Here is a 12759-nt window from a genome sequence, read left to right as displayed (position 1 = left end):
ACCGGGGGATAAAATACAGTTAAGAAATATAAAACGCAAAGTGTGGGGTGATAAAACCTGCAATATATTAAATATTCACAAATCAGCGGTAATATGAAAAACTTTTTCTGTGTGTAGCCAGAGGTGTATATGTATGTAAGACATGGTTAAAGGGAGCTAAACCAGCTTATTTTGATTAATGGTACCCAAAAATCATGCTTTCCACAAGCTTTTTCCATCCTACAGAAGCCCAGTTTGAAGTCTCCTCCCTCAGTATTGTCTCAGGGGGCCACCATGTCAAATTTCCAAGCAAAATATAGCCTCTCTGCAGGCTTTTGAGAACACACAATTCTCATCTCTGGGAATTCCAGCAGGCTCTCAAGGGAAACCAGCCCAGGAGGGCTCGGCCCAGAGCTGTTGCGTGGTGTGCCGGCAGGAGTCCACCCAGACTGGGGGGTAATTGGTTTATCCCACCGCCTGGCCTGCTTTCCCATGTGGGCCACTGCTGTGGGGAGGCCCAGGGGTACAATATGGAAACAGCACGACACCCTCCAGTGTCGAACAGGCATTCACTACTCGGGCTATAGAGACCAGGGACAGGGTACCAGGCGCACAAAGCTGAAGCAGAGATGTCTCTTGGCTTTGAAAAGATTGCCATTTGGTCTCTTTTAACAGTGGGCAGCATTTGTGGTTGAAAATGTGAAGTAATTGAATTTTGGCCCAAGCTTTTTTTTTTTTAAATGTTTGTCTTAATTCAAAAGGTAATGAGTTAGAGATTTTTTTCTATAAAGTTGTACATATAATTGTCTTGACTTACATACCTCTCATGCACCTGGCTGAAAACAAGATTTTCTTATGTCCTTGTGGTTGTAAATAAAGCAGAGCGTTGAGGCATTACAATGACAAAACCAGAATTTATTTCTCTGAACTAGAAAGACAAGTTAACTCAGTTTACTAATTATCTACAACTCTGTTTAACTTTACCCACAGCAGTGTGGCAGGACCAGTGTCATATTAAATCAACCATTTAGATAAGCATAATTACATCCTGCACAAGCTTACAGGCTTTTTCTCCAAACTCCAACATATTACACACACAAAAAACAAACAAACGTACATTTCAATTTGTAGTCAGTGGAACAAAATTAGGGGATTATCTCATGATTCATCCCACTTAAGTTCATGTACACAGGACCTCAAGTCATAATGACTCGAGTCTTCCTGTCTCCAAGCAGGAGTCTGCAAAAACAGGAAAACAATTAGTTCAGTCAGTGATAAATCTTTATTATCAATGCATCAATCAAAAATATGGATCCTTTACACTTAATGATCCTTTAAAGTATAAAGCGTACAATTTGTGTTGCACCTACCGAACCAGTGCAGCCGCTATTAGGCTTCCTGCGATGGGTCCCACCCAGTAGACCCAGTGATGGATCCAGTAGTTGCTCACTATGGCTGGACCGAAGGCTCTGGCTGGGTTCAGACAGGTGCCAGATATGTCTCCACTGACAAAACAAACAGGTACGAGATATTCAAATGAATCGCTGCTGTAAACATGAGATCCCATGGTCATATGTGAGATGTACTGTAGCTATATAAATGTAAAGAAGATGTCATATTTAAAAAAAATCTTTCACTTGGACAAGTCATACACATAAAGACTTCTACTACAAAATGGCACTCATTCTTCCAAAACAGAACGTTATTGTAAAAATGAACTTTTTACTCACCCGGCCAAGATACTGATGATAACAGCGCAGCTCACCGTAAATGGCACCAGGGGGCTTCTGGTCTTGGCATTGACAGCCCCCAACAGCACCACCATGGTGACCAGGCAGGTCATGGCGACCTCTCCAAACACAGCGCCTCCTATTTCACTGTCGGGCTGCAGCAGAGCAAACGCAGCCCCGTGGGCTTTGGCGAAGTTCTCTCTTGAGGTCATTGCCTGTTGGCATCAATTCAGACGTAATTAAGCTGGAAAGAGGTCTCATTTTTATGTACATAGAGGAGAGTGGATATTTTAATGACACAAAACTGAGACAGGTTCACCTTTGCCATAGCGGCTCCAAGCACCCCTCCAACCAACTGACATACAATGTATGGGGCCACCATCCTCAACTCCATCCCTCCACATAGATAGATGGCCAGAGTGAACGGGGGGTTGAAATGGGAACCACTGGAGAGGTGAGAAGAGGGAGAGAACTTTTATATAAAACATTTATATAAAATTAAGCAGTTTAACACAGATTAAATGAATAACGGTATGGGTAGTCAGGACTGATTTGTTCAGATGGCTCTTTGTCTAAAGCATGTGAAAGAATAATGAATTTTCAGTTGCACAGATGAGTAAAGTCACCAGAAAAAATTAGACGTATCGTGTGCTGCATTTTGTACAGCACAACAAATATGTACAATGTGTATAAACTATTTGTTTTATAAACAAAACACTGAAGTTGACCCTCACCTGATCTTATCCATGCAAGCCACCAGGGCAGCCACGGCCAGGCCGTGCACCAGAGCTGGCTGAAGCCTCCCGGCGGACTCCACATTCTCTATGACCGACACACACCCGATAAACACAAAGAACGTAGTTCCCAGCAGCTCGCCCAGACAGGGCTGAAATAAAATTTCAAATTTGTTCCGAGGTCTGGCTGGTGGCAGCTTGGGCTCTGAAGACACAAGAGACGTCCCAACTTCAGCCATCTCCATCTCCTCGCCAGCCATGAGTCTTCCTTGATGTCTGGTGGTCAAAGCCGAGGATGTAACACTGAGTGCGCTGCCCTAATGTGTGCATACACATATCTCTCTGCCTGTTAATCACACAGACTTTGGTGTGTAAGGTTAGAGTCTGGTGGACTTGCTCCACTCCCATGTCATAAACTCAATTACTCTTTTTCTTATTAATATAGATAATTTGGATAGTTTGTTAATTACATAACATTTTACCCAAGAACAAAGTCTTTGACTTAAGTTAAAATGTATAATTGTATGATGGTGAGAGATGAGATCCTGAAGATCCTTTGGGTCGATGAGCGCTGCCCTGATATTTTCCAATTTGGAGTCAGAATGTGACTTTAACATTCAAATGTAATAGAGCCATTGTTAAAGACAAGCAACAAATAAAACAAGCACACTGAATTGCCAGAGCTTTGGATCACACCAGGTGACAAGTGCTGGTATATAACCAAGCTCATGAGAATACAAAAGTGTGTATGCTTAATAGATGAATTGCCCGCACACTAACAGAAAAAGTAGAACATGCTCTTAAGATACAAAAGAATCAGTTTATTCTATGTGCAAAGACGACAATGTAAAAAAATCTCACAAAAACGTTTTGGTGAAGGTCAGCACGCCAGCATCACTTTTGCACGTGGACTAAATGGATTCTTTTTGCAATTTCAGAGGCCCTCCTGCTACTTCTGTCAGTGTGTGGGCAATTTGTAATATCAAATGTACTGCTGATTTTGGAAACATGCAGACCTCAAACACTTTCACAATTCTAAGCTGTATTTTGTGACAAGACGTCGAAAGCAGAGGTGTGCTAATGTCAAAGAGAAGTATGATAGTTTAACGAGGAGTAGATTCCCAGAAAAACAGGGACAAAAAGAGTTCATAGGTCCCCTGACATTGCTGCTGCTCAGATAGGAATGCCTTTGCAATCTACACATTGGCCCTAATAATAGGCTACATAGGACAGATAAGGCAGAGGTGTGCTCTTTGTTTGAAAAGGCATGATGGATTACAGCCATTATGAGCATGAATATCATGAACAACAACAACAACTCTGAGGTTCCTGCAATGTAGGAAGACCGAAAATTATATTCACCACCATTGTATTTGGGTGGCGGAACAAATCTCAGAGGTGGATATGATAAAATCTCAGCAGACAGAACCAAAAAGATCTGTATGTTCAGTTACTACTAGGGATAACTGAAAAAATAGGTTTGTTTTCTTCTGATATTAAGATTCATTATAGTGTTCTGTTAACATAAGACAGAAATGAACCAACGATTGATCTTCAGAGGGGGCCCTTGTCATGACAGAGCAGCAGCCACAAGGTGGCAGCAGATCACTCTGAACGCCAGAGTGCTGCTCCAGGGTTTAAAACACATTCCCTGGAGACATTTAACCAACTATGAATTCACTGAGACTGATCCTGGATCAGTGGAGTCAATTATCTGTTTTTGGCAGCCAGATTGACTTTTTTTAGTGTAGTCGGTATAATTTTAGTTTTTGTGAAGTTTCTCCAATTTGCCTTATAAGCTTAGCAGTTTCTTGACTTTTGCTGATTTTCTTTCCCTGACTGTGTTAATTGTGACCGTTATGCACCAAAATACCAATTCCTTGCACGTGAAAACCTACTTTAAATCACTGAACGCTATAGGCTAAAAGATTTTCTATAAATAAAACTACTTTCTATAGTCAACTACAGCATAGGCCTGTGTGACTGTGCCATGACCATGACAAGCCAATAGCTGAGTCAATGCTTTTTCTTTTTTTGCTTGCTTGCTAAGGTATCACATGTCACCAGTGGGCCGTGCAGCTACAGTAGGGAAGTAAAAGCACTTCCTTCTTCTTACCACACTGGTTGCACATAAAGCAGTCAGTTTGATCGGGAATCTGACATTCGTGGCAATGAGGATCCGGACCCTCGTCGGGGCCTGTTTCAACTGACATTTTGCTTTCTGACGTTTAACAGCGACGGCCAATGTCACCGAGTTTAATCTGCCACTATGGCTGCGACGTAGCGCAACTTTTTGATCCACGGTGGATGAACGAAAGCGCTCTGAGGCGCCGCTAACTTTTACAGACTCGCAGGAGACGCCGAGGAGGATAAAAAAAAAACATGAAGAAACAGTTTAATCGCATGAAACAACTCGCCAACCAGACTGTTGGGAGGTGAGTGTCTTAGCAACATGCAGTTAGTCTCTTCTGTCTCTGTTGTTGCTCTTCATAAATTTATCAATCCTCAGTGTTGCCCTCTCTTTCATTGTGATCTGTCGGAAGGGCTTGGCTGCGTCTGCGTAATAAATACCTGGGTAGTTTATGAAGTATTTGCAAAGCACTCACTTGCAGTTCTGTGATTTCAAGAAGACATTTAAGTTTTTTTAGAACAAGTTTTTGCAAAGGTAGTATAGCCTATGGCATTCTTTAAGAAAAAAACCGACATGACAGGTTGTGCCAGCCCAAATGACTTGTTTTGTCTGAACAGCAGTCTAAAACCCAAAGAGAGTCATTTTAAAATTATTTAAAACTGAGAAGATCCGCACATTCTCACGATTTCATCTTCTAGTACCAGCAAATATTTGGCATTTTCACTTGAGGGAATAACAAAAAAGACTAATTGACTATGAAAATAGTGGCCTAGTCATTTTCCAGTTGACTAATTGATTATTTGACTTATTGTTTGAGCTCTAATTAGATTTATTAATGTCTTGGTTTACCTGAAAGCATATTTCTGGGCACACAGAACCCCTTTCACGTCTGTCCTGCCTATTGTGCTTAGAGGTGGAAGATCATGTTTTCCATTTTATTTTCTGCAGTTGTAGGCCAGGAACTGTACACAAACATGTATTTCCTGATGTGTTGTGATACTAGCTGTTAGTTTATACACACACAGTATCTATACCATCTCCTCCCTCCTCTGCCTTCAACTCCATCCCCAGAGGGGTTTCCAGAGAACCAGCCCTCTTCTCTATCAGCAGCAACTCCAGGTTTTCTTGCAATAATAGTGTCTCCCATAATGTTTTCTCAATATGACTTTCCAACCAATAGACTGTGGCCACTGGATTCACATACTCGCATACATATCTCCATATGTTGTGTAAGAGCAGTAAAACTCAACTGGACAGAGTGACAGCTTGCTTATTTAGAGGCAGATGTGTTTGCAAGCACACGCCCACTGTGGATTCCTGCTGGACATAGTTTAACATGCCAGGAAATGCTTTGGTGCCATTTGTGCCACTGCATGACTGGAACAAAGTGGATTGTGATAGGGGTGGGAATCACCAGAGGCCCCACGATACGATATTATCACGATATTTATGTTGCGATTCGATTTTATTGCGATTTTAAATATATTGAGATATATTGCAATTATTACCTTTTTCCAACTTCCAATTAGGTCCCTAAAGTCAAACTTTGTCAACATCTGTTTATCTAAAAAGATACATTTCTCTGTTTGTTCATATCACTTTTTCAGTCCTCTGTATAGTCCTGTTAAGTTTTCTAGTGGACTAAAAAAGCAATAGATTTTATTATTCTAGTACCAAAAAGTTAAAACTCCCATCTGCAATTTATATAATAAAATATCGATACTTGGCGTCCGTGTATCGATACAGTATTGCCATGGCAAATATCACGATACTATGCTGTATCGATTTTATTTTTTTTCCCCCACCCCTAATGTTGAATATATGAATAAATAGTTGAGAGTAGCAGCATTGTGTTTAATGAAAAGTTGGCTTACTGTGCAGTCCGTAAACACTAAGGTCAAATCAGTGTATGTTAAATTAATCGGAGTATCAGTTTCCAATTTTATTGGATTTTTTTTTTTTATTCCAGAGCACCAAGTGACGTCTTTGAACGTCTTGTTTTGTCTGACCAAAAGTCCAAAACCCAAAGACAAGCAGCAAATCATCCCATCAGAAATAGTTTTTTTCACTACTTTTGCTTGATAAATGACTAAAACAATGAATCGCTTAACAAAATAGTTGCCAATTATGTTTTATCCGATCAGCTACTTAATTAATCAAGTAATCATTTCAGGACTACTTTAGTTTGATGAAACAAATTGAGGAAAGGTTATGAAGTTACATCATCATAAAGGTGCAGGTCCATCAATTGATCATAATCCCCCCCCCCAGTGACAGTTTGTGATGATGTCGTTCTTTGTTTGGCACAGGAAGGGCCGGGCATGGAGGGTTTTTGTGGCGTAAGCATTTCTGTGGTTGTTGTCGGGTACACAGTGGAGGGGGCTGGGGACGTTACGCAGCCACAAAGCAGTGTTTTTATAAAAGAGGAAGTTGGTTTGATTTGTATGTGATTATTAGGGAGGAAGAACAATTTGATTTTAGTGCATTGTGCGGTACAAGCTTGCAGGGTAGCAGTGTTCATGAATCTCAGTCACATAATACATTAATGCAAAATCTTACCGGCTTAGTGACCAAAAAACCCATTTACATAACACACAGTTACTCTTCTAGCCTTCTGTGTTGTTTTGCTTCAGGTTTTCTTTCAGGGTCTGGCCTCCATCATTGTGGGAGTCTATTCTTAGAACAAAAGCTGCTGCCCAGAGTCAAGCTGTACTCCAGTCAAATCAATGCTAATTCAATATTGATAGGAATCTAAAGATTTCTCATGTTGCTGTCTCCTTCAGAGGTGAGCCAGCGAAGCCTAATGTGTAATACGATCATGTGGACGAGTGTGTAGGTATTCTGGCTGTGGATTGTGAAACAGTACCTAAATTTTAGGTACCAATATCAAAATATAACATGTTTTTCCTCAAAATAGAAAGAAACCAAAGTTCACCCATGTTAAATGATGTCTGAGCACAAACAGTAGAACCTTCGCTGAACAAGTCTATCTATCTATCTATCGTTTTCTTCTTCAGATACTTATAACAGTAGATTTTTCCTAAACTTGCCTAAAAAACATCTTAATTGATCATCACAATAGTTCATGTTCTGTCTGTAATAGAGTACCAAACAGCAAATCATTGATCCCATATAAAGAAAAACTGTCTATTGAACTAAAGATTTCTACTCTATGGTACGAGCTGGAGTCAGCAGAGAGCAGCCAAAGGCGTTTTACGATAAACTGTGAGGATATTTCAGGCATTAGCGAGGTAAAGCCTGTGTCTGTAGGGTGTAACTTACAGCAGCATTAGGTAATAACTCTTGTGTGGAAGAGGGCTAATTGATCCCGGCGAGATTTGAATCTATAGTGTGGGCCTGCTCTGGTAGAGGAAGAGGTCTTCGGGGATTTGTGTGTGTGTGTGTGTGGATGTAGTATGTGCACGCGTTGGTGTATTTGTATCAGATATCGTCAGGGTGAGTGATGAGCTCGTTTGCTTGGCTCACTAGCTCAGCAAGATTCAAACCAAGAAGCAGATTAAGTCTCTGACACTGAAATGTGTAGAAACCTGCTATGAGAGCTTGAGGCCACGTGTAAAGAGGGGAATCTTCTTCCAGATTACGACTACAGGAGTGTGAATTTTGGGCATTTTATCAACATTTCCTAGAAGTTTCAGAGTGTCACTATCCTATTTTCTGCAGACTCTGCTACACCTTCCTCCACTCCACACAGATACACACACGCACACACCTCCTCCTCTCCGTGTTGCCATAACAAACAAGGTGGAGATGACACAACAGTATGTGTGTATTTGGACAGAGTGGAGGAATCCGAGAGGTCCATCGTCGAAAACAGTCACAGGGACGAGCGTTGATGGATGTTCATTTGAGCGTACATGTTGAGCACGTGTGTACAAGTGGTACCCAGTAACGTAGAAACATTTCATTGTGGTTTTAAACATGTTTAACACTTTGTAACTTTGCCTCAGGCACACACTGCCGACAGGTTGGGCTGGATAGACTCTTCTGCTTTAGTCTGATGGTCCTGTGTGGTTATCAGTTCAGCTGGGTTTTAAAAGCAGTTTAGGTCTTGTTTAGTTTCAAATACAATTGGTAGTCAGTAACAAAAGAGAGCACACCACATTGTGTCACTGTACTACATTTTCCCTACCAATAACAGAAGAGTGAGACATGTCCAAATACATATTTATTTATACATTTGATTCAAATTAGGTGGTTAAGGTGTGTCCCTTAACTCATATCCTCAGATCTCGTTATGTTGTGTCTTATCTCTGTATGTTGAAGGCGTGTTTTTCTATGTCTGTATTTTCATTTCTCCATTTGTTGTCAGTATTTAACCTTTTGGCTTCATATTTGTGTTTCCCACAACAGGGCTGAGAAAACAGAGGTGCTGAGTGATGACCTCCTAACGGTGAATATGACATCCTTCTTCTGTCTCTACTCCTACATCAGCTGTCAGGGGGGCTTCAGACACAAACTGTATCTCGTGTCACAGTATAGACCAGATTAAATGGTCATCCACTTACACTTGAGTGTAAATAAGCATCGTAGCCATAAAAACATGACGATATGCATTGTTTAGTGACTAATGATTCTCAGCAATTCTCATAAACCAGGCGTGAGCAGCATGGAGATGGGAGTGTACTGGCTTTGCATTCACATTGTAAAATGCAACTTTTATACAGGGTTTATACCCTTTATTGTTGGGAGGACGTTCTCATTTAGACAGTTATTTAATTAATAATCTTAGTAATTTTTCAAGCAAAATGGCAAACATTTGTTCAGAACTGAAAAAGCCTCTTTGATGACAGGTGAAACGTCTTCTAGTGTCTTCAGTCAAGTCCAGTTGCCCTTGATTTGACCCTTCCTGGATGCCAAACATTTCCTTATTCCAGCATCTCGGATATGAAGATTTGATGCTTTTCTGTGTGAAGTATGATAATAAACTGAATGTATTTAGGGTTTTGGACTGTTTAATTGTTAAACAGTCCTGTTTAACCATTTTCTTACATGTCATAGACGAAATGGTGAATCGAGAAAAAACAGATTACTTGATAATGAAAATAGTCCTACTTAAACCCTCATTTTGCGTTTTTAGTAAACATTTCTTTTTAAAAAAATAGCCTGCTTCATAAATTTTTTCATGTAAATGATTTATTGGAAATTTAAAGTTTCTAAGGGATATGGATTATACAAATACCAAGTTTAAAACACTGATTCCACATTTTATACCTAAGAGGAAGAATTAAGGATTTTTGTTGTCACACTGTAATTTGAAACCAGCATCTCAACCATGAGCTGACTGTAATGTTGCACCCCTAGCAGCCACAGTGTTTTGCCCACAGGCACTGGCACGAAATGTAACTGCAATTCCGCATCTGTCACCCATGAAGGGTGTTATGTCCTGTTCACAGTCTAGCCCACTTTAGTTTAAACCTCTGTATCTCAGAGTAAAAATGTTTTTGGGTAGAGTCAAATTCGTAAGTCATCGAGGGACTTACAAGTTCTCCTCAAAGGTTCTGTTAAAGCCATCATGCTTTAGCAGCTTGTTGATGCCAAGTCTCTCTGCAGTGCAGTCTCGGAGTACAACTGCTGGCATTAAAACCTTACTGGGGGAGTTTTTCATTCAGTAATGCCTCGCCAGCTCAGGGGTTTGGCACTGCGGGAAAAGTGCCTCATGGTTTTCCACTCAAGGCGAAACCTGGCAATGTTCTGTTATCTTGAAAGCATACTGGCTGAATGTTGTGCATCGTGTGTTGTGTGTTGGGGGATGGGAGTACTCCATCCTCTGAGTAGTGTAGCTGTGAGATCACTGCTAGGAAAAGAGTGTGAACAAATGCAAGAGAGACTGAATAAGGCCGAGCATGTTTACAGAAGAAAAGAGCTTTTGAGGAAGGAAAAGTAGTAGTGAAGTTTAAAGCATTCAGTCATGGAAGTCAGTGTTTTATGACATGCAGCTTTGAACTATGAACCCCATGTGGTTCGCATACATTATCACACAACATAAAAATACATATAGACCGTTGTTTTGCTGTAATCAAGACAAATCATGGAGGCTTTTGCTTTAACAGTGGTCATAGTTATTTAGTCATATACCATTGTCCCAAAAGCACAGAGCACAAACCGACCCAACCCTTTCAGAGAACGCTTTCTCTCGTCTTTGGTCCTCGTCCCGAACGACGGGAGCTTTGTGCTGCGTTAGACATTCCATTTAGCTCCAGCTCTCAGTGAGGAATGTGATTGTCAGGCAGTCAGCATAGTGGAAGTGGCTTGGGTGTCTTTTTAGCTTAACAACAACTTGAGCTCCAAGTTGCCTGTCAGAGTCTGTGGTTTACTATCAGGACACATGCTGCTCAGTCAGTTTTCAGATATGGCACCTGATTACGATCACCTCTAAAAAATGTGGAGCTCACAGTTAACTGATTCATAGGCCAGTGAGTCCGTTTCGGCCTTTTAATTAAGTAGCACTGGCTGGAGAGGTTTTCCCCTCTTTTTAAACATGAGCAGAGAAAGAATAGTTTTTCCTGTGACCCTCCCCCTCTCTGAAGCGTCCAACTTGAAATTTGACTCTGTTTTCCATGGTGTCGTTGTAGTCTTTTTCTTTTCCATTTTTCCATAGTCTTTGCATTGGCTAAGGCATTTATCTTGTTTGGACACGTCCTGCCTCAGTGGGAGAGTTGAGGAGGCTCTCAGACTTGCCTGGCCTCAAACAGGAGAGAGAGTCAGGCTGGAACTGGTCCCATATCTCAGTATTTGAATACGACTTAGGATACACAGTGCAATGTTACTGTTATGGTTACTGGCATACTCATATCTTACATGTAATGCAGCTATCTGTCAGCTAACCAGCTAATAAGCTAAACGATAACCCGGGCTGAGGAGCTTGTCATTTTGAGAAATATGCTTATTCGCTCTCTTGCCAAAAGTAAGAGGAGAAGATCGATACCACTCTCACAACACCATTGTCATGTCTGTATGCTATATGTAGCAAAAGCCAGCAGCTGCTAGAGGAGACAGAGCTGGGCTAGCTGTTTCCGGGTTTCCATTCAGGGTGCTAAGCTAACAGGCTGCTGGCTGTAGAGAGGCATGAGAGCAGTATCGATCGAACTCTAGACTGGAAAGAGAATTTGTGTATTTCCCAAAAGTGTCAAACTATTCCTTTAAAGAAACATGACTATTGTTCCATTTGAATCCTGTTTCTGCTCTGTCATCAGCTAACCAGACAGTTAGCCATCCTGCCAACAAGGTCAACCTGTCAGCCAAAGCAACTCTACGCCAGAAAACAAAACTGTATCCACCCGCCCGGTTCCTCTGTGACTCACCAAACATTCCACATTTTCTGCTGTGGCAGGTCAGAGGTCGTCAGCTCGCTCTTTTTTCATTGCTGTCTGGAAAAAAAAAGATGGCCAGTAAACCTTTGGACAGCTCCAAAACTGGAGAGGCAGGCGGGAGGGATTGCCTCTGTTCTGTTAATCGTGGAAGTGTGTGTGCTTGTCTTTGCCTATGATCAGGGAGTCCTCCTGCTTTTTCTCTGTTTCAACCCAATGACTTCATTTTGTGCAAAATATGACTAAACTGAGTTTCTCCCCCCGAGGACAGATCTCACTAAATGAGACGTGAGACTGGCTAATTGAAGGTTAAGATCATCAGGCAATGTTAAAAGGAGGTTATAGTAGTGATTTTCATTATTGAATCTATGCCAGTATGTCATAACGACATCTGCATCATAGCTCTAAGAAGCAGACAAGTTACAAAGAGGAAAGAAAGCTAAACTTTGAGACTTTTTGAATGTAGATCGTGCAAAACAGACAATTCAGTGGAGAGAGAGAGCGAGAGAGAGAGAGTGTGTGTGTGTGTGTGTCCTGAGGGTCTTTTGGTGTACACTCATGGAAAACACATTTTGGCAGAGACAATTCGATCTCCCAGTGTATCCAGTCTGCCGTACCGCCCACACTGCAGTCGCTCAAGTATCTTTCTTTCCTTCTTGGCAACACGTTTTTGTAGGTCTGGATCCAATTGAGCGGACAGCAGATAGAGCTAGACTTCCATGCATTAATCAGAGCTGGGGATCAACTGAATGGTGAACGAATCAATTGGATCCAGGCGAGGAGGCCAAGTTCAGCTGTAGTCTGGCATGGAGCAATAGCTGCAGGAAAGAGGGAGGAGGAAAGGCGTGTATGTATGT

General features: G+C 41.4%; 2 protein-coding genes across 5 annotated transcripts in view; one reads left to right on the top strand and one right to left on the bottom strand.

Moving 5' to 3' along the window:
- Window positions 1-879: 879 nt before the first annotated feature.
- On the bottom strand, window positions 880-2906 carry aqp8b (aquaporin 8b). Its single transcript, XM_038699916.1, has 5 exons — window positions 2444-2906; window positions 2029-2155; window positions 1710-1924; window positions 1350-1484; window positions 880-1218 (listed from the first exon to the last, which is right to left on the bottom strand). Exons 1-5 carry the CDS (start codon window positions 2701-2703, stop codon window positions 1176-1178), a joined length of 780 nt encoding a protein of 259 aa, XP_038555844.1. The 5' UTR covers window positions 2704-2906; the 3' UTR covers window positions 880-1175.
- Window positions 2907-4521: 1615 nt separating this feature from the next.
- arhgap17b (Rho GTPase activating protein 17b) overlaps window positions 4522-12759 on the top strand; it is a 22773-nt gene continuing 14535 nt past the window's right edge. For 3 of the 4 annotated variants that reach the window (XM_038699642.1, XM_038699650.1, XM_038699655.1), the window contains exons 1-2: window positions 4522-4878; window positions 8946-8985. In XM_038699642.1, coding sequence (XP_038555570.1) covers window positions 4826-4878; window positions 8946-8985 — 93 coding nt within the window. In that variant the 5' untranslated portion in view covers window positions 4522-4825. The remainder of the gene's footprint in view (window positions 4879-8945; window positions 8986-12759) is intronic. The other variant, XM_038699662.1, reaches the window with a different exon arrangement.

The sequence above is a fragment of the Micropterus salmoides genome, unplaced genomic scaffold, assembly GCF_014851395.1.
Source record: "Micropterus salmoides isolate LMB-PRFRI ecotype aquatic unplaced genomic scaffold, ASM1485139v1 Ms_hic_scaffold_10, whole genome shotgun sequence".
Taxonomy (NCBI): Eukaryota; Metazoa; Chordata; class Actinopteri; order Centrarchiformes; family Centrarchidae; genus Micropterus; species Micropterus salmoides.
The sequence above is the reverse complement of the archived record's forward strand: the minus strand, read 5'-3'. Positions and strand labels throughout refer to the sequence as shown.